This window comes from Castor canadensis, chromosome 4, assembly GCF_047511655.1.
Source record: "Castor canadensis chromosome 4, mCasCan1.hap1v2, whole genome shotgun sequence".
Classification (NCBI taxonomy): Eukaryota; Metazoa; Chordata; class Mammalia; order Rodentia; family Castoridae; genus Castor; species Castor canadensis.
Window position 1 is genome coordinate 656384 of NC_133389.1, and position 27271 is coordinate 683654.

At 52.6% G+C, this 27271-nt stretch overlaps 1 protein-coding gene across 4 annotated transcripts in view; it reads right to left on the bottom strand.

Moving 5' to 3' along the window:
• Nfatc1 (nuclear factor of activated T cells 1) overlaps nt 1-27271 on the bottom strand; it is a 110342-nt gene that overhangs the window by 52060 nt on the left and 31011 nt on the right. For all 4 annotated transcript variants that reach the window (XM_074069601.1, XM_074069604.1, XM_074069602.1 and 1 more), the window contains exons 4-6: nt 12033-12235; nt 10003-10175; nt 8067-8207 (exon numbers count right to left, since the gene is read on the bottom strand). In XM_074069601.1, coding sequence (XP_073925702.1) covers nt 8067-8207; nt 10003-10175; nt 12033-12235 — 517 coding nt within the window. The remainder of the gene's footprint in view (nt 1-8066; nt 8208-10002; nt 10176-12032; nt 12236-27271) is intronic.

The window sequence follows — 27271 nt, forward strand, 5'->3', positions numbered from 1 at the left end:
GAGGGCCACCCTGAAAAGGCCTTTGTGTTCTGTCTTATCGGGCGCTCCCTGAGTTCTCAGTAGGAAACTGCCCGAGTCCAGAAGCAAAAATATTCCAAATCATTAGGGAATTCCCTGCAGGGTGAGTCATCGGAAAGGCTTCCCCACCACACCCACCCAAGGTTTCCACACAGCCGAGCCTGCAAGCCACAAGATGCTGCTACCTCGGGCCCACAGGCCAGTCACACGCCAGGGTGGGGGCTGAGCCACAGTTTCCACATATGGAAGTAGCCAGAGTTTATTCAGGAGCCTGCAGCCTTCCTGGGACACTTTTTGCATCCTCTAGGGGCAGGGCAGGAGACCTGGTCCTTCCCCATTTGTGTCCCCTCAACCTCACTGGACAGAGGAGAAGGTCCAAACATCCCAGATTTTCAAGGAACCAGGGCTGACGTGTTCACTAAGCAGGGTGGACAAGCACATAAAATGCAGACTTGGACCAGCAGGGCACACAGCTTAGAGAGAACCCTTGGCCCCTCGTTGACCATCTGAGCAACATGCGGCAGTACTCAGCCCTGCCATGACCCACCCTTCCAGGCTTAGAATGGTGGCCTTGCCTCCTCTATAAGACTCCACAGTGAACAGAAGCCACCTGGCAATGCTGGGTGGCTGAACGAGGAGGTAAGTGTGACATCACAACTACACCCCAGGAGTGTGCTGGGGGACAGGCACCTGTGACCACATGGGACCTTGCTCATGAGTGTTCACAGCAGCTTCATTCATGAAAATCACCAAAGGGTAGAAACACCCCAGTGTCCATCAACTGATGAATGGACAAACAGAATGTGGCCTGGCCACACAAAGGCCACTGGGTAGCATAGAAAGGGCTGAGCACTGACTCCCACCTCAAGGTGGATAGGGCTTGGAAACACTGCTCTGTGAAAGAAGCCAGACACAAAAGCACAGATGTGAGTCCACTGGCAAGAAATAACCTGAGCAGGTGAGTCCACAGATGTGAAGGACCGGTGGTTGCCTGGGCTGGGGAAGGGGAAGGGGCAGTTGCTCCTACCAGTCTGCTTTTCTTTGCTACAATGGAACACCTGTGGCTGGGTGCCTTTCAGCATCCACTCAGCCCTGGGGAGGGCCTGTGAGGATGGTGCCATATGACTGGAGCATGTGCAAAGGAAAACATACCAATCAGGAATCCAGAGGGACACAGGGACAGGCTTGCCCTTCGTAACTACTTGCTTCACTAACCAACTGGGGTCCAGGAGAACCACCTTAGTCCCGTTCAGGACAATGTTCCCAGTGACCTCATCACCTCCACTAGGCCCCGCCTCCTGAAGGTCCCACCCCACCCCCACATAGCCACCCTGGTAACCAGATCCAGCCTGTGAGGCTTGAGGACTTACCCCACCCTACACACACAAAGGACTTCTTTCACGGAGCGGGAAGTGTGCTGGCCCACAACTCTGAAGACATTGAAAGCCATGGGGTTGTCCACTTCAAGGGAATTGTGTTGCATTTGGTTTACAGATCACTAAAGGTATGTCTAACACAGTCATGAGGGAGACTGTCGAGTGTAACCCTCAAACACTTGTGGAAGAAGAGGAACAGGCGGTGAAAGTTTAGCTTCCCATGTATGGGGACCTGGTACTGTCTCCAACTTGAGCTGAGGTCAGGCTCATGCTGCCATGAAATCCACCGGCCATGCCTGCACTGCCCTCCAAAGCAAGGCCCCCATCTTTCAGTGCTGGGATCTGAGACAGATGACCCTCCACTTCCATGGAGGCCCCAACCATGGAGGCCCTGGACCCCACTGACTCAAACCCAGAGAAGGCAGAGGGGTGGTTCTACTGTGCCCTGGACACCCCTGCCATGTGCTGGTCCTGTTTGCTGGAGCCCTGGCCCCAGGAAGCTGCCCACCTGTGGCCACTGTGCCTGGGGAAGGAATACTCCTGGCCATATGGGTCAACTTGAGCTCCCAGATTCCCAGGACCCCTGGCTGCAGACTTTACTGCTCCTTGCCCACTCTCCACCTTTCTGCTGTGGGCGCTGACTTCTGAGGTTGGCCAGGACCTCACGAGGAAAGGCCCAGCTTCCCGGGAGGTCTGAGATCTGTGAGTAGCATTGCTGGTCCTCATGCCGGGAGCCTGGAGGATTGTAGGCTGCACTGCCATCTCCTTCAGCGGCTGATCTAGTGTTCACGTAGCAACTGCGCCATCACTGCTGACCTCCTCTCAGTGCATCTCCTCCTGAGACCCTTGCAAATACTGGCCACAGGGAAGACTTGGGGCGATCACTCAACCCCGAGGCCAAGAACGAGGAGTCAGGATATGTCCGGCCTCTACTTTCTTCTCTTGTTGGTCAGTGAGTTCCAGAACCCTCCAGTATGGGGCTGCCAGGCAGAGCCATGAGGACACTCGTTCTCCAAGTCTTAGTGAGCAGCTGTGTGCAGTAGCCACATGGAACACGGCCTGACCAGGTCAGCACCATAGTATTTTTATGTCTGTGATGAAGGCTGGCATGTGTGAGCCCGGCTGATGACGCGCAGGACCTGGGAAGGGACACCACCCTCCATCCTTCCATCCCCATCACCGCTGGCCAGGGGAGAGGAAAGGTATTTTCCTGCAGGCTGGTGGGACTTCAGGGTGTGTACAGCTCTGCTAGCTTCCTCAACACCAGTGAACCTATCAGCCTGTGGTGTCCATGTCCGGGAAACTTCCAGAAATACTTGAGGGAGCAGGTGACCAGAAGATGTCTCTATGGCCACACATGGCCCAATGGATGCACACCAGGGGAGGCAGTGGACAGGCTGCTGCTGATCCTGCTGCTAGTGTGTCTACTGTGTCAGCTTCAGCTTCATTGCCAGGGTGCATGAAACATGACCCTGTTTTGGCCAGTTGCCCCCAGCTGTGACTGCCACGCAGTGCAAAGAGGCAGAAAGATCTCAGGGAATGTGAGGTGTCCCACACAGCGTGGCAGGTGGCAGTCGGCCAGAACACGCCACAAGGGGCTTATAAGGAGCTTGGTTACACGTGCACAGCACTCACGTATACACCCAGCCACTGCCACACACACACATCATGACACAAGGACGCACAGCCACTCGTTTACACACACATACACACTGGTACACTTGTCTGCACTCACACACATACACATTCACGCACACATACTAAAGGTACTCACATCGTGAAATACTGACATGCTCACGTGTTCACAAACACACTCTGGATGTACCACACGTGGATACTGTGCACCTTCTCTTGCTGTAACACTCTGACACACTCACACACACCTCCCCAGGTGGCCTGAGGGCCTCAGTCACTCCTCCCTTTCACAAGCTGCCTTCTCTGACCCATGACAATGTGCTCTGGTGCCTGTGGCGTGAACAGGCTCATACTTGAAAAAATGGTAAAAAAAAAAAAAAAAAGACTCCTGGGCCACACAGAGCTTAGTGAGAAAGTGGAGCGTTCCCAGCTGTGCTGTGCACTCAGCTCAGAGCTGGAGCCGACCTATATAACATGTGTCGGGGGCAGGCTGTGATCCCGTGAAGAGTATGAGACCATATGGAGTTCAAAGTCACGACCCTCTTAAAGACCCAGTCATCCTCAGTTAAGTGGAGGCCCGTGTTTCCAGGGCACCAGCTTCTTTTTGTATCCCCTGTGTGTCAGGCTTAGGGATTGGCCTGAGGCACCATGATCATAAGACCCATGCTCCATCCTCTGGAGTCAACAGAGACATCCGGCAGATCCCATGAGGTGTCAGAGGAAGCACTGCTGCCTTTCTGCCCTGGTAGACCTTCCTTCCCTGAGTCTGTCTTCTATCACCAGGGCACATTTTCAGGGCTTTGGAGGTGCTCTGCTCACAGGAGAATTATAAGGACAAGGAAAGTCTGTGGGTGGTGGGGTGTCCCAATGCCACTGCCCTCTGCCTGCTCCCTGCAGCCCACCTCCATCCCCAAGACTCCTCTGGCCCATGCAACCAGACCTTCCTAAGGGACAGAGGAGGGGCAGCCTGGGAAAGGCAGATGTAGAGTCTTGGGAACAGCGTCTCCCCCCGGAAGCATCTGCTGTTCTCACTGAAGACTGAAACTCAGGATGCCGGAGAACAGTGGTGCTAGGCAGCAATCTTGGAGGGAGGAGGGAATGCAGAGGGTCAGGAGGGATCCATCTATGCTGGGTTTGGGCTGGAATCTGGGTTTCAAGGGGAGGGTAAGGCTGTGTTGGGTTAGGGACTTTAAGCCTTGGCTCTGAGACCATGTTGAATGGACTCTGGCAGGGAGATGATCCTGTTGGTGCCTCCTGTGTCCACCCCTGTGTGGTCTCCCCTTGACTCCCATGGAGTGAGACTCTTGTTTTGGTCCTAAGCCCTACAATGGCTGTGCCAACTCCTTGCACCTTGGGCCATCTCCCCATAAGACCCTTGTTGCAGAGGCCTCCTGGGCAGGTCTGGAGGGGAGGCCAGTACAGCAGGGAAAAGCCAGTAGTCCTGGCCTTTAACTGACCTGCCATGTCAGGGAGGTCACACAGATGACCACCAAGCAGACCAGCAAAAGGATCAGCACTGAGCCCTTTGGCTACTATTGCTGGCACATGAAGTGGTCATTGTTTTGATCCCAAAGTTTTGGAATGGCTTTTATGGAGCAACAAAAGCCAAAACAGGTTTCAGTCAGCTTTCAAAACACCGCCACAGAACAGAGAGCAGCTTCACAAAGAGGAGCCACATCAACATCAGCACCCACAGTTGGGCAGAGCTCAACATCTAGAATCCAGGACCCTGCCCTCTGTCTGCCTCAGCCGATCACCACAGGAGGGTGGTGCAGCCTCACGTGGGTGTGTCAGTGTGCTCACTGCGTAGCGGGTTAGTTCATGCTGCTTCCAGGGTTCACACTCACCCCAAACATGTGCTCTAATTCACGGGTCTGAAAACAGCCACCCTGGGGGCATGGCTATAGTCACCACCCATGCTGGACATCTGCAGGATTGAGCTACTGGGCCTCCAACACCACCAGGTCTCCTGCCTGGACACGTGACCCTATGGAGGTGACTACATGTCTCAGAATGGCCCGCCACCTTGGCTCCTTGGATAAATGTTCTCCATGGACTTTCATCGTTGGAAATCATCTAAACTGGAGGCATGAACCCTCCACTTGCATCCTTGAAAGGAAGGCTTATTTCAACCTACAGCCAATCGTCCACACAGGGAAAAGCCATAGCATCCTCCAGGAGCCAAAGTTGCACTGCTTGCCACCCTGTGACACTGGCCCTTCCATTCCAGGGGGACCAGCTGATATTCATGTCCTCAGAAGGGACCACAAGGGTGCTGGCCCCATCTGCTGAGTATAGCAGCACAGTGGCAGGATGAAGGATACATGGGGACCCACTCTGACATCCTGCCTTAGTCACTGTGAGAGAATCTCAACCCACCTTGGGCACGGCACCCTCCCCACCACAGCCTCACAGGCAGTGAAGCCCTCAGAAGCAACAAGTCCCTGAGTGCTGTGAACCAGAGTACCAAACAGCAGTCAGCAAGATCTCAAGGAAGGGTGTCCTGTGTCACACAAAGGAGGCCACACGGAAGCCTAAGTCAACTGCTTTCTGAGCACCTGACTTGACAATGTTCACAGCAGCCACAAGGTCCCTTCCAGAGAAACCAGCTGGTTTGCAGCTTCTACGACAAAGTCACCAGCTTATGTCCCAGCCTGGTCCTACTGTGAGCAGCAGTTTAAAAACAGAATCTTAAAATGAACCAGAAGTCTCATCAGAAGACAAAAGGGCAAATATGTTTTGAAATTGTGTTCAGTGGTTTCTCGAAAAAAAAAAAAAAAAAAAACTAGAAAAAGCTTGTCATCAAGATGAGCGTGGGAGGTGTTGACACCAACAGCAATGATGCTTAGGAAATCAAATATAAAGGAAGAAAACTATGTAGATAGATGTCGGCTCTTTTCTCTTAAAAACCTACAATTTGCATGTGCACATGCATATGGATATGCAAATAATCTATTTAAACATTAAAAGTGAAATAAATGCCAAATGTGCTCTACATATGGACAGCAATGTTCCCACACTGACAAGCTCACGGTGTGGTGTGCATTTATGTGACATCTGCCTTCTGTATACCAGACCTCATTACATGCCTTCTGTATACCAGATCTCAGCTGGTACTGGGCAGAGTGGGTTAGGAACCAGCCCTCGACTTCATGAGCTGAGGTTTAAGGTAGGAATAAGCCAGGACACTTGTTACCTGGAGCCCTGCACACCTAGTGGGCAGAAGACTGAACCTTGCTGCTGTAAGCCGGGCTCTGACATGGCTGCCTACTGGGTCACTGTGACTCTGACCTCCCAGGAGCTGCCGCCATCTACAGCCATGGTCAGCAGCACCTGGCAGAAGGTGCTTCCTGAAGAGCCTTAAACAGGCAAGAAAGCTGTCAGGACCCTGCCTGTGACAAAGCCACTAGGCACTGTGGCTCCACTCGATTTGACCACAAATGTCCCACTGTGCAAAGGGCAAAATGTGCCATGTCTGACTCTCCTCCTCACTTAGAGGCATGCCTGAGACTCTGAAGGTTAAATTATTTCAGAATTAACCTCCTCCAGAGAAGGGCATGGGCAATGCAAATTCTCCTTATTGTTGCCCTTAGTTGGGTTTTCTCTATAATTTAAAACATATTCTCCAATTACGTGCATGATTACAGAGGCAAGCCAAGTTCAATGCGAAAGACTGTATGCCAGTGTTGACTGAAGTGCTTAAGTTCCCGTGAATGTACAAAATCAACATCCCATTATGGAGGCTAAATGCCTTGGTGGTTTTTGATGATTAGAATAAGTACTGGACTGGCCGCCTCTAAGAAAATTCTAGTTGGTTAAGTGCGAGAAAGAAAACAAGCCTTCAAAACACCAGCCTCTGCAGGTGCTGCTCTCAGTGTCCACCTGGGTGGGAGCACCATCCCCGGGAAACCTCTCCTGGGAGAGGACAAGGTCCCAGCTCCACACAGGGACCCAGTTCCAAAAACCCAACTCTGAACAGTCATTGTAGATGGGAGGCTCTGTGTGTAACCCCATGAAGACAGAGGCCCTCTCTGGGTCATGGCACTTTCACCCTCAGCCATCTGAGTCCCTCCTCTGTGGCTTATCCATCTTTCTTTGAAACCAAGTGTCAGTGAGCACAGACCCTTTGTCTTGGGCCCAGCAGTAGTCACTGTCTGGCCCAACCAAGCACTTGTCTCCACCTGGAGCCAGTGAGGTCCTCACCATCCTAGGACAGCCAAGTGTCTGAATGAAGTGGCCTGAGTTGCGTTCCTTGGTCTGTCACAGGACATTGGCCTCTACAGGTGGCCCAGACACAAGGACTCCATGAAAACACAACACCCCACCCACTCCAAACTTACACCTGACACCAGAGGCCAATCAAGGCATTTCTTGCCTGGGTCAGTGTGAGCACAGCTGAGTCCCTGGATACATGGCACCTCCCAGGGGCTCCTCAGGATGACTAGACCTTCCTGTGGGGTCTCTGGAGTCAGATACCACACACACAGACATACACGCCTAGGACTGTGGCACCGAAGGTCAGGATGACAAAGAGAACAGCAGCCCTTGGGCAGGCACCACAAAGATCGACGGGCCCATGCTTGTGCCTGTCCCCTCCCAGGAGCCCTGGGAGATCCCCCAGAAGCAGAAGACAAGAGGTATTCAGCAAAGCACACCAAAGCGGAAAGACTGGGAAGAAGTACTGGGAACTCAAGAGAGGAGGTAGCCCTGGGTGCCTACTCCAGGCAGGCAGAGGACCAAGAGTACAGTGAATGGATCCTCTGGGCACCCAACACAGGTTTCCTTAATACTGACAGTAAAATTTGAAAGAATGGGACTGGAGAACTCCAAAAATAGACTCTGACCTGCCTGACAGCAGCAAAAAAACTTACTGCAGGCTACTCAGAGCCATCATGAGCTGTGTACCCTGCCCTGCCCTGCCCTATGACCATACACAGATGAACCATGCAGGTGGACAGCCCGCACCCCAACAGCCAGGAGTCAATTCCCACCAGCACCCAAGGCAGGAAACTCAGACAGTTCCTTAAAAGAACATACCTGGAGCCTTCTCCACGAAAATGACCTTGGAGTCTTGCAAGAAGTTGTGGCCAGACAGGATCATCTTCTTTCCACCAACAACTGGATAGCTGTCAGTGCTCTGTCTCTCCACAAGGGGCAGCTCCTGGGCTGACCGCTGGGCTGTGTCATAGGAGGGGAGGACAGTGAGTGAGTGGAGTGGGCCTTCCCCGTCTGGATGGAGCCTGGTCAGGGTGCTGGGGTCCCAGCAGTGCCCAGAATCCACAGGGCTGACCAGGCCCTGAAGTCTGTGGTGCGTGTCATACCACACCATGAGGAGGACAGAGAGTGGACTGCTCTAACTAAAGCAGGGAACCACAGTAAAATCCCCATCATGACCTTGGAAGCTAAAAGCACTGAGACCCCCAGGGCCAGTCCCTAAACACCTAGCTCCAGCTAGGGGCCCTTTGTGCTTAGAGTTGGGCAGGGGTCTGCAAAGGCTGACAGTCACAGGGTAGGAGCTGGGTCCCAGGAGGACACAGAGCAAAGAAGCATCCTATGAGGAAGATCCCTGCCATGAGACCCCCCCCCAGAAGGGCAAGAGACCCCAGGTCCAGGGGAGCTAGGAGTGGCGGGAGACTCCCAAAGGCAGCAAGGAGGGGCCATCTGGGAAGGGACCTCATCATCTGAGCAGAGGCTGATGAGGAGGGTGGCATTTCTGAGTTACCTGCCCAATACAGGTATCTTCAGATTCACTGGTCAGGAGACCCGGGTCAGGTCAGGCTCTGCCTCACAGAGGCTAGGTGGCAGTGTGGGAACAAAGGGGAGCGCAGGACCAGGGACCACTGGTTTTGGAGTTTGTGACTGAGGACAACTCAGCTCACTGCAGAGGACGGGTCAAGCAGGAGAGGGCTGGCTGGACATCCAGGTAGATGTGGTCAGCTCACACCCAGTGCTCTCACTGAGGGCTTACCACAGGGGAGTCAGGAGCTGAGGAGCTTTCTGTGTCAGCATGAAGCCAAAGACCCCATGGGTTGGGAAGGGGTATGCTGTAGATGACGAAGGCAGAGCAGCTAGAGAAGGGACAGAACAGTGGAGAAGGCACTGGATAGAGACAGGGACCAGAGCTGGCCACGTTTGTCTGATCCCCTTGTGGGTCTGGCTCATGCTCAATTCTCAGGACCAGTGAGGGGGGCTGTGGGGTATACAAGTGTGACAGGAGGGGATGCTGACATGGGGGCTCCTGTGTGTCTATGCAGAGCTTACCAGAGACCTGGCTCACTGACGGAGGGTTAGCCAAGCAGCTGGGACCCATTCCCAGGCCGTTCGTACCATCTACCTCAGCACCTGAGACTAGGAAGCCCCATCACACTCCACACACAAATTAAAGGGACAGAAACCTGTACCAGGAAAGATGAATAGTTCTGAATAGGATTACAGAAATCTGGTTTGGAGCCAGGAGTGTGGGTCTGTGGAGGAGGGCTTGCCTAGAACACACAAGACTCTGGTTTCTATTGCTGGCACCACGAACAATGGTGGTGGTGATGGTGATGATTTAGGCTTGTCCAGTGTGAAGGCTGCAGGGCCAAACTGCATTTTCTCAAATTGCCCAGAGCATAAAGAGGGACTTCACGCAAATGTGGTCTCTGCAACCCTTTCAGGACAAGGTTTTCTTTTTATTTCTCCTGTGGGCCCCAGGGTCAGGAGTGCTGTGATCTTTGGGTGGGTTCTCCATGGTACACAGCTACATTTGGGATCTGTGGCCCAGACAACCTTCTATGGTCAGCACAGAGGTCTGGTCTCCACCACGGGGTAGATGTTTTCCAGGGAACGCACACTAAAACAGACACGGGTGACTGCAGAGTTTTCGGTACACACGTCTATGCAAATAAAAGTAAAGACCGCGCAGACTGAACAAGAGTGCATGGCAACAGTCTCTGCCATCCATCCCTGGGATGTGCCAACACAGTCTACTTACAGCATTCGATGGGGTTCGAGGCCACTTGGAGGGACAGCATCCGGCCATTGGGCTGAGGGACATGGACTCGGAATACCAGTCGCACCCTGGTGTTCTTCCTCCCGATGTCAGTCTCCCCTTTCCTCAACTCAATGTCAGAGTTTCTGAGCTTCAGAATCCCAGCACAGTCGATGCTGTCCAGAACAAAAGGCATGGCTTTGCTTTAGTCCCTAACACCCGAACATGAGCTGTCCAATCCCCACACCCAGACCTCCCCATGATGGCCTGGCAGACTCATCCTGCCAGTCTGCTCCTGCTGGGTGCCCTCCCACCTCCCCAGGAGAAGCCTCCAGGTGAAGCCCGAGGCACTTGCCGAGGGCAGGCTGGATCCTCACAGTTGAGGCAGAAACTGAGCAGTTATGTGATGCACCTTCCACCAGGGACCCTACAGCCTGACACTACTGTCCAGACACTTCACGCCCTGGCTTGGCCATGGCGGACACCCCAGAGCAGCCTGGGGAGAGCCTGCAGGGACCGTCCTTCTCTGTGCGTCCAGAAGCTCCATCCATCCAAGGATTGGATCGTTATTTCCATTACTCAGTTTAAAATCCCTCATTCTCTTGTGAAACCCTTTTCTTCTAGGGTTTCATATAATTTCACTTTACTTCAAAATTTCATATAATTTCATTCAAATGTAGACTCCAGTAAAATGCTCCACGTTTAAATTCTCCATGCAATAAAAACAAATACTTTTCCATTCTCTATAAGCTAAGAGAATAAACGGTCAGATGTGCATGCATCTCCCATAATATCAGGTGGTCATGTGGGGACCAACGTCAGCACACACAGTAAACTGGCCTTTGGGGTATGTCCAGGTCACTTGGGGCCATGTTTGCTGTGGGAATAAACACAGCAGTTGCTGGACTCAGAACTGTGGCTAAAAGAACATGAGGCTTCTCTCAGTCCCGCTTCTACCCAGTCCTTGGGAAACTTGGATTACAGCTTACAAAGCAAACCCAAGAATTTAGAACAAAGCCACTATGTGTAAATTCCCTTGGATCATGAAAAGCCAACTTGAAAAGAAAGCTTTCTGTTTGTTTTCTACTTAGAGGGCATAAAAGTTATAAAGACCCTATCAAATCCACACCAAGTTGGCATGATGCAGCCCCCAGCTGCTTCATCTCCTACCCTCTCCGCCACCACACTGGACCTGCTGTGCTAGCCTCCTCACTAGCCCCAAACGAACGCCCAGGCTCAATCCTGCCCCACAGCCTTCCCACATGCCGCCTGAAGGCTCTGCACAGCCCCTCCCGCACTTCCACCCTCATCTAATGCGACTCGTCTTCCTCAGACACGAGCCCTGACCTGCAGCTGAGAGCAGCACCCGCCCTGTCTCACCTACTTGCATATTTTCATTATGGCCACCTCATTCTTTGCCTGTCTATCTATTGTGCTTAGTAGCTGTCTTCCCCAGGGGGTCCCCAGCACAATGCAAATCCCATGGGCACAACCAGCTCACTTGCATTTTCAGTTCAGGACTGCTGGGTACAGCATCTAACAGTCACTTGATTCATAGGATTAACTGAATTCAATCCCATTTGATGTTATGTGATGTGTCTTCAGCTTAATGATAAATTTACTTTTAAACTCACTGCAGTACCAGGTTGACTCTTTAGGTCAGAACTGTCAGCAATGTTGACAACGCTCAACTCTGGTTGGTGAAAATACCAACCAGAGACACTGCGCTCCTTACTGTTCAATGTTTGCATTTCAACCATTCTTCTGTTTGCACTGCTGCAGTCACAAGTAAACAGGTGTCATGTTTAGAAGCTAAACGCAGACACGGGGCCATATTTACAGCTGTGTAACCAAGATACTTATGGGAAGTGGCAAATGTGCAGTGTCTGGCACCCCAGAAAGAAGCAAACCTGTTGTCATCGACATGTGTAAAGTTTATTTAGGCCTGAGCCATGGGTACCCAGGGCCCCAGTGCTGAGGCCATGTCTGTCTCAGCAGCAGAGCTGTGACAGCCCATCGCGGATGGAGCTTACATGGCTTGCATGTTATTTTCTGGCAGCAGTGGGATCTCCAGGACTTTGGTGTTAGACAGGATGGCCTCGTGGCTGGTGGTGGAGACGGTCTTCCCCGTGATCCGGTGCACCTGGTAGAAGGCGTGAGGCCGCAGCAAGCGGTCGTCTGCAGTCCCAATGAACAGCTGTAGCGTGAGTGGCTCGTTTTCCAAGTAGCCATGTAGCTGGCAAGAGAACAAAAAACTCACAATCAGCACCAAGCATGTAAATTGCTGGAGTCAATTAAATGTTAACCAGCAGACTGTAGCTCAAAAGGAAAACTGTGGTAGGAGCCCAGTTGTCCAGTCCCCAGCCTCCATTTCTCCATGATATAATATTGGTACCTTTTAAAGTTGTCACTTACAAAGTGACCCATTGTCCTAAGGGTCCTGAAGCCCAGAGGTTAGGTTTTGAACACCCCAATCCTATTTTCAAACACACACAACACATGTGTGTATGCATGCACATGCACGCACACACACTCTCACAAACACAGGCACACACCTGTACCCACACAGGCAGCGTGCTCATGTGCTCATGTGCACGGGTACCATCAGTACCTGTGACAGCACAGTGACACTCCTGTGCTCACTTCTCTCCAGGAAAGCTGGTGGGAAGAGACCACATGTCTCCAGCAGAGCCTTCCCAGGCAGCCCTTCTTCCCAGCCCCACCACTGTCCCATGTGCATCCAAAAGTGGTGTCTGAGAAAGGAGACAGCCTGTCACGTGGGTGAGTGGGGCTGGGCAATCGCACACGGTGGTGCCACCTCCAGAATCTGAGAGCCAAGCTTCCCTAATTGACACGCATGACCCCAAATACCAGGCCCCTTTCCCATACTCAACTTTGGTGAAACTAAACACAGTCCACTCTTGAGCAGTAAGCACTGTGCATACATGCACACACACGCAAACACACTCACACATGCACACACGAGTGTACACACACACTGTCTACCCCTCAAGGCCATTCTTTCATGACTGGCTCTGTCTGCCTCTCCTCTCTCAAAAGCAGGTGGCAGCAAACGCTGCCTTGCTGGCATGGTTACACTACTGAGACCTAGGCTGGCTGTGACCAGGCCAGCAAAACATCCTGTGTCAGACAGAGGTGGACCCCATACAGCAAAACTACCCAGAGACACTGCCACTGTCCTCTCCACAAAATCCACAGGGCTCAAATAAGACCTGGCAAACCAGACCCAGAGCAACCCAAGTGCCTGCCGGATGCTGTGGGCGGCCCCAGGCCTGCACTTTGGAGGATGCCACCTTGTGACTTGTGTGCTGTGATGCAGCCTCTCTTCAGGAAAAATTACCAGAGTTTAGGAGGCAGAGTAGGGCCACCAGGCCTATGTCACACAGCCGTGTTCTCAGGAACAGCAGGGCCTGGAGGGAGGTGGCTGGGTCAGGCCCCCTGTGGTAGAAGGATCCTCTTTCTGCACCCCATGTGGGGATGGTGTGAGGACACCATGAGGACAGGAGAGGAGAGCGCACAGGACTCAGATGCTGCCCAGCACGAGAACTGCTCGGCCTGTGAACTGTGCTGGTTCCTCAGATCACTCTGTGATTGCTCTCACGGGACTAACTTCAGGTCTTTGAAAACAGACATCCATGGTGACACACTGACATTGGAAGATCAGCTTACACTCTCCTAGGGCAGGACAGAGCCACAAGAAATGCTGCTGATGCTATTAAGTGAGAAAAAATGCCAGTGTCGCCATTCGAAGGCAGAAAACCGTCTGTCAAGCCAAGAGCCCAGAGCCGGCAGCCTCAGCTCAAGTCTCTGCCCGGCCCTCGGGTCAGGTGCACTGCATTCTCAGGTGGAGTCAGGGGCCTCACAGAATGCAGGTGATGTGTCTGGCATGGGACAACCCCAGTACCTGACTGCCGGAGGATACTTGAGTGAGGAAGAACAGGATGCACAGAAGTAGAGGGAGGATCAGCCAGGCGCCTCTGCCTTCATCCCCAAGCAGCCTCCGGCCATCTCTATCGAGTCCACCCCATGAGTCAGGCCCACTATGCCCAGAGCCCCCTGATGTCAGGAGGGAAGCCCATGAAGATTGATGCATGCAAGTCTGGATGCCACCGATGTCTGGATTAGGCTTCTTCCTGCTCTGTGGCTGGAAGAGGTCTCCTGAGCTCACCACTGGCAGTCTCACTAGAGGGTCAGCCCAGAACCTGCCATGGGGTCCTCAAGGGAAGAGATGGATGCTGTCAAGAAGCCTGACCATAGGATGGGCAGAGTGGCTGGAGGCTGGAACACAGCACAGGGAGCCAAAGTAGACACGAGGGTGGAGGTGAGCTGAGGAGGCCCTGGAGTTTGGTTTTAGGGACATAAAACAGGAGGCTGAGGGATGGTGCCCACATGGAAATACCCAGTGGGCATTGGGGGGGTTGTCCCATAATGGGGAGGTGAAACTCCACGGCAGGAAAGGAAAAGGGAGAGAGGGGAGAACATGGGAAGTGAGGGAATGCAGGCGCCCAGTTCTGACCCACTTACTGCCGGCCTTTCCAGCATAATTCTAACCTCACGGGTTGGGGGAGGTTTGTGACTTTCATTTTAATATGCCAATTTGGAAAAAACAATGAACTTCAGAAATGGAAAACAGAAAATCAGACAGTGCAATTAGTTGTTGCTGGATTTTGATGTGGGCAGTGGATATTGGCTTTTTACAAGGTGGCTGGTCTCTCACATGTCCCTCACGCAAAGGCCCTCGGCCACAGCCTCTGGCCTGATGCAAGCTGGGCAGCTCATTATGAGAGGCCACGGCGCTGTGAGTTTTATTAACTTCTGATCCTCCAGCACTTGGCACGTGGCCAGCGCTAACACTGCCACAAGATAAAAGGACCCCGGGCTGGGAGCCCACTTCAACAGGTATGGTTTGCATCCTCTTGTTCAATTATCAGCCTTACGGCCACCAGCAGCAGGAAAGAATGTTCTCGGTTGCATCAAAGGCTAAGAGGAGGGCAGACACAGTAATTTGCTGCCTCAGTAAGCAAGGGAGGTCCTGGGCTGGGTAGAGGCTCAGCAAAGGGCTCCTTTCTTGAGGGTGTAGAGGGACCACGCTAAAAGCAAAAGCACGTGACAGAGACTGCCAGTACCTCCCCTACAACCAGCCTGAGAGAGCTCAGTCCTCTTTCCTGTTGAAGAGATAACACCATTGGCAACTTTGAGGGGCAGGCAGAAGTGAGGTGGTCCCACCGCAGGGCTGACCCTGCGCCTGACTGATTTGTCTAGAGGTTTGTCTGCAGAGAAGTTTCTGTTTCCCAGCAGCCAGTCCTGTGGAGCTGCTGCCAGGAGGTCATCCTAAGCAGGTTAACATCTTCCTCCCCAGTGCAACAGAGCCTCAGACAGCTCAGCACGGGGAGTTGGATTTAAGAGTAAGAAGTGGCCTGGGGCCCTGTGACTGTTGACTCAGGGAACCTGACACCTGTGTCCACAGTAGCTCAGAATGGCAGGAGCCATGAGTAAAAACCATATTACCGAGAAAGTCTCTGTCACTGCCGACTTCCAGAAAGAGAGATGCAGACATTCATAAATTGAAGTCCTCAAGCAAAACCCCATAAGATGTGCTGCCCAGCACTCAGGACAGAGATTTGCACAGTCAGCAAGTGGGGTGCCAGGACAGGACATGCTCCCAGTCCACCCCAGGAAGCAGAGATGGAGATTTCTGAGTACAGGAAAGCAGTCTTGTCATGATGGCCTACTAGGCAGAGCAGAGCCAGAAAGAGTGCTCATGGCAGCCCTCACTACTGGGAGACTGACCCAAACACCCTTTCACCTGGTCTACCTGTCTCTGTGGTCCACACCCTACAGGATGTCACAACTGTGGATACAGAAGCTGTGCTGTGAAGATGTACTCTCACAGTGGAATTAAACCTGCAGCCCTGACACTCCTGGATACCAGCAGTGGGCTATTTGGGGGGTCTCTGTCCCGCCATGTTTCTGGGCAGTGTTAAGAGCACCCCTGATGAGTGTTTAAAAGCAGGTGCTCCTCACAGGCTGCAGAGCACCAGGCAGAGGCTCTGACCTCACAGGGGTAGAGGAGGAGCCCTGGGCAGGACCGTCTGTGTGGCAGATGGATGTAGAAATGGTTCATTCCCACTGTCCTGCACACGTGTGCTCACAGACACTCTTCCCACACGTTCTGGACTCTGGATCTGATCAGAAGGATCTTTTTGTGGCTTGCAGCACAAGGTACAAGCCTGTTTCTATCTTTGTCTGTCACACAGTCACAGCGTCCGTGGACTTGATCTCTGAGATGGACTGCTCCATTATGAAAAGGTGAACATTTGCCACTGACTGCCCATGCAGGTGTACTGGCATGTGTGGAGGATGTCTGCTGACCTCCAGTCCCTAGCCTTTCTTGAAGAAGCTCAGTGATGCTGCAGTGGGAACTGTGGTCAGCACCAGTTGAAGTAAGGGAGCACAGGGGTCCCCCATCTCATCCGCCCACTGTGCGCCTGCCTGGCTGACCGTGCAGAGGCTCCACAAAGTTTCCTACCCGCGGCCATCAGCACTGAAAGTCTGCCTCCTCCACCCTTTGGCAACTGGATGAACTTACTAAGAAACCTTTACTCTGTTTTGGATTCAGATAGTTTTACCACGGCAAATGTAGAGATTCAGAGGCAATTTTGCCACTGACTATTCCATTTTGTGAAATTTAACACGAGAATAGGTAAATGGGTCTTTGACTAAAACCCTCTTGGTAGGCAAAGCAGAATAGCACAGAGCTTCAATCCGGCCTTGCCAAGGTCAGATGACTAAAATGACAAGTCAAGTCTCCCTCAGGACCCCTGTTGTGCAGGTCAAGTGAATGGAGTATAATTTTATCCTTCAGAAAACATGCCATTTCAGTGAAAATGGAAATATTTAAGGCTTAACCTTGGAGGTAAACATCTATTATTTAAAACAAGAAGTTCATTTTAAGAAAAGAAATTTAAACTCCTTCATATGTCGCCTGCTTGGGCCTTCTGCCTCTGGCATGTTATAGTGTCTGTCAGAATAGTCTTCACAAAGTTACCTGACATAACCATGACTTCTCTACTTACAACTAAACTAAACAAAATGCATTATTCCGTTTTCCAGGTGTAAGAGCTCCTGAGTTTCCAACGCATTAAAATGTTTGTTTTTAGCTCCTCTGCTTACCTCAGCACTTACAGAGAGAGACGACAGGCGAACAGACTGACGGAGGGCAAATTTATTCAGTGTTGGACTTCAACCAACTCGCGCACACCAGCACACCCAGAGCGAGAAGAACCAATTAACGGAGGGAAATCGTGTGTCTTTCAACGGGTCATTCTGAGTTGGTTACACACACACTAGCGAAGGACATGCTCGCGTGACATTCTTCCTCCAAGACACACTTCATAGCTGTAGGGATCAACTTAAAAGACCCAGAGGTAGCATTTCCCCAAGAAGGTTAAGGGGGAGGGAAAAATCCAATTCACAAACTGGTTTCACCCCAGGGCTGAAACCCACCATATTTTTAGCCCCCTCTTTTCTACTGGATTAATTTTAAAGATTTTTGTGTGGTATTCACATTGTCCTGGATTACATTTCCAGTCCAGATCTTCATCACAAAACCCAGCAAGAGACCGGGCCTTCCTCTCTTTTGAGGTTCTAGTCCCCTCCCCCAAGCGCTAGCCTCCTGGGTAGTGCACAGAGACACACCCAGGAGGTGGCAACCCCACATGAGGCCCTCATTGTAAAGCCCTCCTTGCAGCCTCGGGCGCCCAGCATGACCCATCTTCCTACCCCACAACTCTGGCCCTCCTGGCCTCGTGAGTCCTGGGAGGAAGGGGCCGGGTGTCACAATGGAGGCAGCTTCAGGGAAGTGGGCACCATGGTAGTTTTACCAAAGGGCACAGACTTGAGGTGCTGGTGCTGTGAGGTGAAGGGTCCAACCAGAACCACCAGCATAGGGTTGTCAGCGGACCCAGAACTGGCCTCATCACTCCACATGCCACCATGGACCTGAGCAGGATGAAAGAGATGGCCAGCAAGAACAGGCCACTCACGCAGCACAATCCACAGGTGCTCAACTGGAAGAACAACCCCACCAACCCTGCTGAACCTTGAAGGATTCCAAGCAGAGCACTTCTGAGGCCCACTGCTCTGTCCTACACACTGAGTCTGGACAATCTGCACTAGGTGACACGCCCACTACCTGAGTCCTTGCATCCCAGCAAAGGTCAAGTATTCCAGCTCTTCTGGGTAATTACTGCAGGAACCAAGGTGCCAGAGCTCTTCTGTGACATGGGAGGTGCTGGGCTGTCATGCACCCCTTACCCTGCCTGTATACCGTACGTACACAGCAGCTCACTAGTGAGTTACCCACTCAGTGTTAGCAACTAACTCCTACCTGCAGAGGACATGTTCCCTAGCTGTCAAGGTGTTGCATGTGTGAATGTGTGTGCCCGTGTCTACTCTGTGTGACATGTGTATGTGCGTGTGTGGATGTATATACAGTGCTGTGCACATGAGTGTGCACGTGTGCGAGTCGCCAATTGTCCATGTGCTTGGGATCACACACATTTGATCTTCTGTGTGCCTATGTGTGAGTGTGTGCATGTGTGTGTGCTCATGTGTGCGTACGTGTGTATGTATGCATGTATGTGCATCGTGAGAGTGTGTGTGCATGTCTGTGTGCATGTATGTGTGCTCGTGTGCGTGCTTGGTGCCTTCAGGAGAGGGTGTGCTCCTACCACTGCTGGACTTCGTGCATGAAGTTCCTCTGCCTTTCTGAGAAGGCAGAAAGTGAGAAAAAAATGAGGACTAACAGGTTTGTCTGTGTAAATGTTTCACAGGCAGGAACACCAACGGCCACACACAGGCCATGTCCACCCGTTCACCTAACCATCAGAAACATTCACACAAAGGACTCCATTCCATTAGCACATTCGTTCCAACTCACAATGGGCCTGAAACTTTACGGGCCTCTAATAATCAATTGTTTAATTTACTAAAAAAACTCTCCGGGAGTTGGTACGGTGCCTTTCTAGTGTGACTGAGGCCCTGGGTTCCACCCAAGCACCACAGACAAAACAAAACAACTCTGCATTTTACCTCATTCTGCAGTAGACACGGTGATGTGCATAAAATAGAAGAAAAAACCTCACATTCCCGACAGAAAAAGCCTCACGTTCTTGACAGAAATTACTAAGCCTCACAGAGGCTCTGACCCAGTCATCTACCTCCCAGGGCCTGCGCTCCCCAGCACTTCCCCCACGGGTGCGTCCGTGACCTGATGTAGTTTCTAACATGGAAGGTCATCTTGGGGTTTCTGAAGGGGGAAGCTGTGCAATTTGGCTTTCTAAAAGGGACAATGGGCTTCATGGCTCTGCTGTGGCTTTAGTTGACAAGTTTTTGGTCTATGAATGAGAAAAGTTTATCCCACTGGCTCTGTCTTGACCAAGAAACTCACTGCTCTTCCTGAGGCTCTGTGCACAGGCAGCTGGGGTCAAACAGCCCGGCCTCTGGTCCGTTTCTTCCCAGGTCCAGACACAGTGGGTTTGAGCACTGCCTGGGTTGCTGTTCAATGATGGGCATTTGTGCTCTCGGTATGGGGGGGGCAGGAGGCCAGGGGAAGGAGCACAAGGAGTGAGAAGCCCAATTTCCTGACAATCAGATGTGTGCTCTTGTGCTGTGGAGACCTCAGGCCCCAACAGGGTGCTGACACTGTGACATGAGATCCACAGGGACAAGGAGCTTGTGAAGAAAACTCAGTGCAGGTATGAGGCCCGGCTGGCCCAGGCAAAGCTCTTTATAATTACTTGCAGGCCTCAGCCTGACCACGCCTGAGAGTTGGTCACACCCTAGTGCCACACGGAGGCTGCAGCCCACTCAGGCTTTGTCCCCAGCTGCACTGCCCGTTTGCTTTTCTCCTGAGACGGTCGCATTCCCACTGACTTGTCAGGGAACCCAGGGAAGGAGCAGAGCCCCTCACTGAGCGCTCACAGCATGGACATGGTGGGAGCCCTGTCTGAGTAGGGAGGATTTAACCAAGGACGCGTGGCTGAGTCTTGTGTGGGACTGATTCCCACCCAGCTTGAGCATAGAGAGCAGAACAGAGGGACAGGCTTGTGCAAAGCACAGCCAGGACAGTACCTACTGCTGCCTCTCAGCTGCTGTGCATCAACCTGTTCAGCCCACAAGGCTGGTGAAGGTGTGCAGGCTTCAGGGTCCTCGGGAAATGTCGGCACAGCAGGCAAAGCTCTGTCAGAAACCCCGCTCCCCCCACTCCAAACACACACTGCACCATGTCAGCCTGGACGCGCTCAGTGCTGGGCACTGCGTTTAGCCTCCCTGAGGCCAGCCCTGCAGACGGCAGTCTTCACTGAGCCCCTTCCCGTGAATCTGAGACCCTGGGCAACAAAGGCAAGGAGACTTCTGCAGAGCAGATGGTGGGTGCAGGATCCCCTCAAACATGGGCTCTTCCTCCCACACCTCACAGGCAGGATGGAGGAAGACATATACAGAGCATCCAGAGAGGAGGGAATTCATTAGCCTTTGATTGAGAAGTTTCTGCACAGAACACCATGCTTGCATTTATAACTAAAACACACTGAAAAAAACCACTTGCCGAGAAGCCATGACTTTGTACAGAGGAAAAGCAACCTAGATGTAATGTGCCATGGCCTCACGGCCCTCAGGACCTGTTAGGGGACGTTAAGCTGAAGTAGGAGAGGCATGGATGATGATTCTGGAACCTGGAGCACCCTGCTGTGCCCCACCCAAGAAGAGACAGAACCAACCAGAAGCCTCTATGTGCTGGGGGGACATAACCCCTGCAGGAGGAGGCCAGCTCCACCTCCCGGGCCACATGATTCCTTGGCCTGTCTGTGGGAGGTGCATCAAGGGGTCATTGAAAGCTCACAGGATGGCCAGTGATGTGGGACATAGCCACCCTGTCTATCTTTGTCCCTGCAGGTCTCCAGGCTCTGGAATGACACCCAGGATGATGATGCCAGTCTTGTGCATGGGGCCTGGGTCACTTGTGAGCACTGGCCCACAGTCCACTCCCACGCAGTGCCACGCAACACCAGCACAGCTCTACAGTGATGCCCAGTTCAGACGCACAGAGGCCAGTACAGAAACTCTGAAAAGATGAGGCTAGCTCCTAGCAGCAGCTGCTGCCCCAGCCCCAACCCTCCGCCCCACAGAGCCAGCCAGAAGCTGACCATGCTCTAATCTCCCAGTGAGATCCAGTGGGGTTCACTGTACACTGCACAGAGGGCAGGGGTTGGTGGCCATACTGGGAGCATCCATGGGTAGAAAGAAAGCCTGGTACTTGGTATGGGATCATTAGAGTGCCAGAGGTGTCACCATAGTGCCGCCACAGACACTGTGTGTCACAGCAAGGAGTATGGGCCCACTGTCTGGCTACCCCTCTCCCTGGCTCCAGAGTGCTGCTGAGGACGTCCACCAGCAGCACCAGTGAGAGGGTGACTGTGAGTCTGCCCTGCAGGCCAGTGGCCATCTGCTGACCCAGAGCAAAGCACCTCTGTCCACACACAGGAGCCCAGTGTCCTCCTGGAGTGGGGGTGGTCAGTGACAAGGCTGTTTGGCCAGACTGGGCACATGCCAGCCTGTGCTTTCAACTCCAGCTACCACAGTCAGACTGGGCAGGGCCAGGCAGAAAACAGTCACATGAAAGATTCAGAAAGAAAGGGTTCTTTCCTTCCCAGAGTCTCCCCAGAGATGTACTTTAAAAACAGAGCCTCGTGCCACGTTTGGTATCTTTTTGGTGGCCGAAGAGCCAACGGTGTGTTGGCAGTGGCCCTTGTGGCTGCCCATGGGTCCTGGGAGCACACAGAGCAGGACTCCTCCACTGGCAGGGCAGCCAAGGCAGAGAAGGTACTGCACACGTCCCCAGAGAATCCAGCTGAGGATCCGGCACAACCTGTAGCCGCTGTTACTGAAAGTGTTGATTCTCCTGTTGTCTCCAGTTTAAGGACTGGGGAACATGGGCGAGTGAGCCTGAGTGAACTCACCCACCTGGACACTAGCTGGGAGGGTTCTGCCCTAGACACCTGACACAAAGCACCTCTGCATAATTAAGGAAAATGACAAGCAGGTCCTGGCCTGACCATTATCAGGGAAAACCTCCCAGGCCTGGAAGAAGGAAGTCAAAGTTCCCTGTTGGAAGGTTTGGGGCTGGTAACCTGCTGGAGGCTCCTGGCTCTGGAGGGGTTGTCAGCTCCAGCCTAGCATGGACTCTGCTCCCAGATGCTCACACTGCCTGTGAGCGACCTGAGACCGAACCCCCACTGGCTCTGCTGGACACCAAGGCTCCAAAACATGTCCAGAAATCAATGCTGGTACCCCATCTGAGGCCCCAGCCTTCAGCATGCTGGTGGATATCAACAAAGTCCACCTGTTAGACATTATTGCTGTAAATGGTGACGCCACAGGCCAGCTCCACTGTACTTTCACATGGCACGACAGGGCCTCTCTCACCACTATAGACAGGTGCTCTGCAAACAGGCGTGGTGGTGTATACCTATAATCCCAGCTACTTGGTAGGGGGAGGTAGGAGGAGCTGAAGCCAGCCCAGAAAAAGTGTGACACCCTATCTAAAAACAACTAAAGCAAAAGGGCTAGGTAGGGTGTGTGGCTCAAGTGGTTACAGCACCTGCCTAGCAAGCATGAGGCCCTGAGTTCAAAAACCCAGTACTGAAAAAAAAAAGTGTTCTGGCTTCACCCTGGGAAGGATCACGCAAGATGAGTTCTTGAGTGTCCTAAAAATGCACCGACCTTGAGTGGCCGTGGCATCTCTCTAAATGCTTCTCTGAGTTCTTCCAGCTGTGGGAGCAACAGAACATGGAGCTAGCTCACATGTAGGGAGAGAGGCTGGTGGCGTCTGCCAGGCCAGGAGAAGCTGCTTTGTGCACATGGTGGCCAGGGATGGAAGACTGTCTGCCCTGAAATATCCTGAAAGGGGAGAGGCCACTGTCCAGGTGCCCAGGCCAACCCATAAAAAATTCATCCACACCTAGGGCAGGTCGGCCAGCATTGGGCAGCTCGGGGCCAGTGCAGCCGCATCTGGTTTGGGATCAGAGCTTCGGTTTAACCTCTACTGTGTGCATTGTCCTTTCAGCTCATGGGCCCCAGACCAGGCGGAGTGCGACCACGCTGTAGCTCTCCAGCGTCAGGCTCCACACTGGGCCTGCAAAGCTCTGATCTGACACCGATTCACCCCATGAAGCCTCCTCATGGCTCTGGAGCAAGGGGCCCTCTGTTAGACAGCCCTGTCTGGCAGTGTGCTTGGAGGGGAGGGGACGGCTTGGGCACAACAGAGAGTGGAGGCCTCTACACAAAACAAGAGGGTGTTGTTTGTCCATGGTTTCAGACCTGCCTCAGGACCCCATTTCTCATGCTTTTAATACTGTAAACCTCTGGGACTTGGGGAAAGACACTATCAAAATGAATATTATACTAGCCCAACTGGAAAGCAGATTTTAGCAAGCTGAGAAGTGACTCATCTGGTGGACATCTTCAGCTGTCAAAGTCCTTGGAGGATAGAAAAGTCTACCAGGCAGTGCTGGCCTAAAGCCAAGTGACCTAATGGGACTCCAAGTCCACCAAGGCCCCTCCTGCTGGCCTCCCTTACCCTGTCCTACTCCCCTCAGGTCCTGTCCCCCACCCTCACACCCCACGCACTACCTTGGCCCTCCAAGTGTGCGTCTCTCGCCAAGTTCCAGGCCTGGCCCCAGCCCATGTCTGCTTGGTTCAAACGCTTTATCAGCCAGGCGGGGGCCGTGCTGGTCACAGTCCTAACTGATGAGTCCCAAGCCTAACTGCAAACCTACAGTGCTGTCAGGACTTGACCGAGCCTGTTCAGGTTTCAGTGAGCTATCCATTATTCACACAGCGCGGCCTCCGGTGTGATGGCAGATGCTATCAGGGCCAGTCATTTTGGTGATTGGTAAACAGAGCTAATTCTGTGACCCTAGGTGGGAGGTGAGATCAAAGTCCTCGGTGCCATGCTGTGGGCACCGAGGCAGGCATCTGCGAGGTTCAGCTGGACATGTCCCTCAGCAGTGACCAAGAGTCGCAAAGACCAGACTGAGGGAGGAGAGGGGTTGATACTCAATGAAGAGCCTGTGACGTGGCGGCCACAGGGCCCTGCACTGCTCCCCTCAGGTCACGACTGTCCCAGACATTTGTACCTCTGAGGAAAAGGTAGGCTTCAAAGTCCAGGGAAACCCCCAGTTCCTTGCCAGAAAGCAAGGCCACTGCACACCTGGAGGAGGACTTCCAGCCCTGCCTTGGGTGGCTGGTGGGGGACAGTGGTCACCAGAGGTGAGAGATGCCACCCCCACAGCCGCCAGTCTTCACAGACCACGTCCCTGCTGGGGCTGCAGGGCCTCCACGTTCCTGAGAATGGGGCCAGCCAGTTGTCAGTGCTCTTTCCTTATCTGAAATGCCACCTGGACAGAGGTGAGCCTTGTGGTCAGTCAGCCTGGCCGCCCTTGGCAGACACAGGGGAGAGGCCACTGCAGGCAGCCTTGTCCTACCCCCTGGCGGCTGTGTCCTTCCTCCTCCTCTCCTCTGGCTAAGGGTTTTCCATTTGGTGGACGGCTGGCCTTAGTTTTATGGACAAACTTCTTGAAACACACAGGAAAACATGAGCGGGCTGTGCCGAGAGACCGGCAGCGTCTCAAGGTGCAAAGGTGCCAACTTGCCGTGGGAGACAGCAGATCTGAACGGCTAGGGCTGCAACAGCGGCCACGAGATGATGGGTGGACTGGTCTGTGGCCTTGCCCAGGCCCTGGTGCGACAGGCCCAACCCCCAGCCCAGTGAGAAGAGGGCTGGGCAGCAGGGCCGCTGGTAGGAAGGATGTGCGGAAATAACTCAGCAGCACAGGGTGGAACTTTGTGGTTACTGCGCCTTCATGGCAACTGAGAGTTTTCTATTCTCGTACGTTTTATAATTATGTGCAAATTCTATTTTTATACAATTTGTGGTCCACCAACCGAAAAAGAAAACAAACCCCAAGACCCTCTTTTTCGCTGCTCACCTCACGCTGGCACAAAGGTGAGTTGTAGACACGTCAGAAAAGCCCTCCGATTACTCATTTCTGACGAGGCGAAATGCCCAGGGACCCTGGCATTTTCTGCTGGGGGATCATTTTCTTTTTCCTTTCAGTTGGAGGGGTGATGGATGTTCTGCTGAAACAAGGCCAGCCTGTCCATTTTAAATTGAATCTTTTTTTTTTTTTTGCGGTCCTAGGGTTTGAACTACGCCTCCAGTCCTTTTTGCTTCAGTTTATTTTTTAGATAGTGTCTCGAGTTTTTAGCCCCGCATCAGCCTCAAACCACAATTCTCTTACCTACCGCCTCCATGTAGCTGGGATTACAGGTGTGTGCCACCAAACCCAGCCCTGAAATAATTTTTGAGGATACGTTTTAAAAACATTTTAAATGACTGTTTCAGGTTTCATAATTCCTTCAAAGTATCTCAGTCTCTTTGAGATATTGTCTGCACTGACAAGTGAAGGTCACTCTGTGGCCAAGACCACCTGGACAGCAGCAGTGGAGCCAGGCTCACCAGGCTTGGGGGCAGCAGCACTGTGGGGCAGTGTGTGCCCTTGACACATAGGCACTGGCAGCTTTTAGTGGGTATTGGACACAAAACTGTTAAAACACACTCACTGCACGTCTTTTCCCTCAAAAAAGCAGCTGTGATTTGCATGACCACCTCCTAACTAAACACTAGAAGGCACCAACTCTGGTCCAACATGTCGCCTTTCCAATAAAGGTGCAGCATTGACACCCCCCAGCTCCGCGGCCAGCTCAGCAGCCAGCGCCCCTTGCCGATGTAATATACAGTGCTGGAGTGCACAGGCATTATTTATCCATGGCTTATTTTCATGCCTCCTTCTTTAACACTCATTTTCTCTCCTTCTTAATATCTTTTCCGTTGAGCAGTAATGCACTTTCATTCAGTGAAGACCGTAGCAGGAAAGGGAGGTAAATACCTGGAGTTATTCAGTGCAACTGAAGGCAGGCATTACCTGACCTTTTCCACCTGGGAAGGTGGAAACTTAAAATGTCAAAGCGGCTGCTGTGACTCTGCATTTTCTCACATCAAGCAGCTAACAAAGTAGGTATTAATTGGTGTCAAGCACACAGGCCACAAATACCACCTTAATATCATCCACAGCGCCGCTTAAGTGCTTCCCTTCCACACCTTGCCTGGCTAATTCCATGTGGCTGATTGCTGCGTTGGCACACAGCCATTTGTCTCCGTGGCCTCCTGCCCTCGCAAGCTTTTTATTTACCTAAATGGAATAAAATAAAAATACTGGGTGTCCTGCTGTATGCCCCTTCCGGCTTGCATCAGTCTCTAAATAACATGGTTGGGCATCCAGTTTTGTGATGTTGGGGTACTGGGGAAAAAGGCTCTCGACAGCACCTCGCAGCTAGAGCCCTGGCCAGAGAACAAATGTGCCCCTCTGTGGCTGTCTAAACCTCATGAGGTGACAGGCAGGACATAGAGTTGCAATGACAGTTTCACACAGCCCATGGGATTTCACATCCATGACCTGTGTGGAGAAGGGACCGGTTGAGCCAGCAGACACCTGCCCCTCATGGTTCCTAGCACGTCTTCCCAGCCATTGCTGGACTTTCTACCTCTACAGCAAGTGAATAGATGGGTTCCTTTCCCAGAGCCACCATGGGAGGGACCTGGCTATAAGGGACCACTGTGCTCCACCTGGGAGCCCCTCGTCACCTGTTCCTTCTAAAACCACCCTGGCCCAACGCCTCCCAGCAGGCCTGAGATGTGCCACCCAAGCCAAGTGGGTTTCGAAGGAGGGGGTACAGAACCGCTCCAGGGTGGAGCGCTTCTGAGCAGAGCTGTGGCGCTATCCAGGCAGCAGGTCATGTGTGCAAGCAGGTATGCTTGGGCCAGTCTTTAAATATTTACAGGTGAGAGAAGAGATGCTGCATGGCGTCTTCACAGACCCAGAGCACGCGCGTGGACGGCACTTGACTCACAAGTGCGTTGTTCACCATCTGTCAGCAGAGCTGTACATTGAATTTTGAATTTGTGCTCCTTCAGCAGGGAACCAGCCGCGCTCTGAATGAGCTGTGCTGGCTGGGATGCCCTGCAGGTTACGTGAGTAAATGCACCTTGACTCTCAATATTTTCTATTTATCGGGATGCAACCCATCTGTGGTCAGGAGAAAACTGGGCCTTCAGTATGTGTATAATATT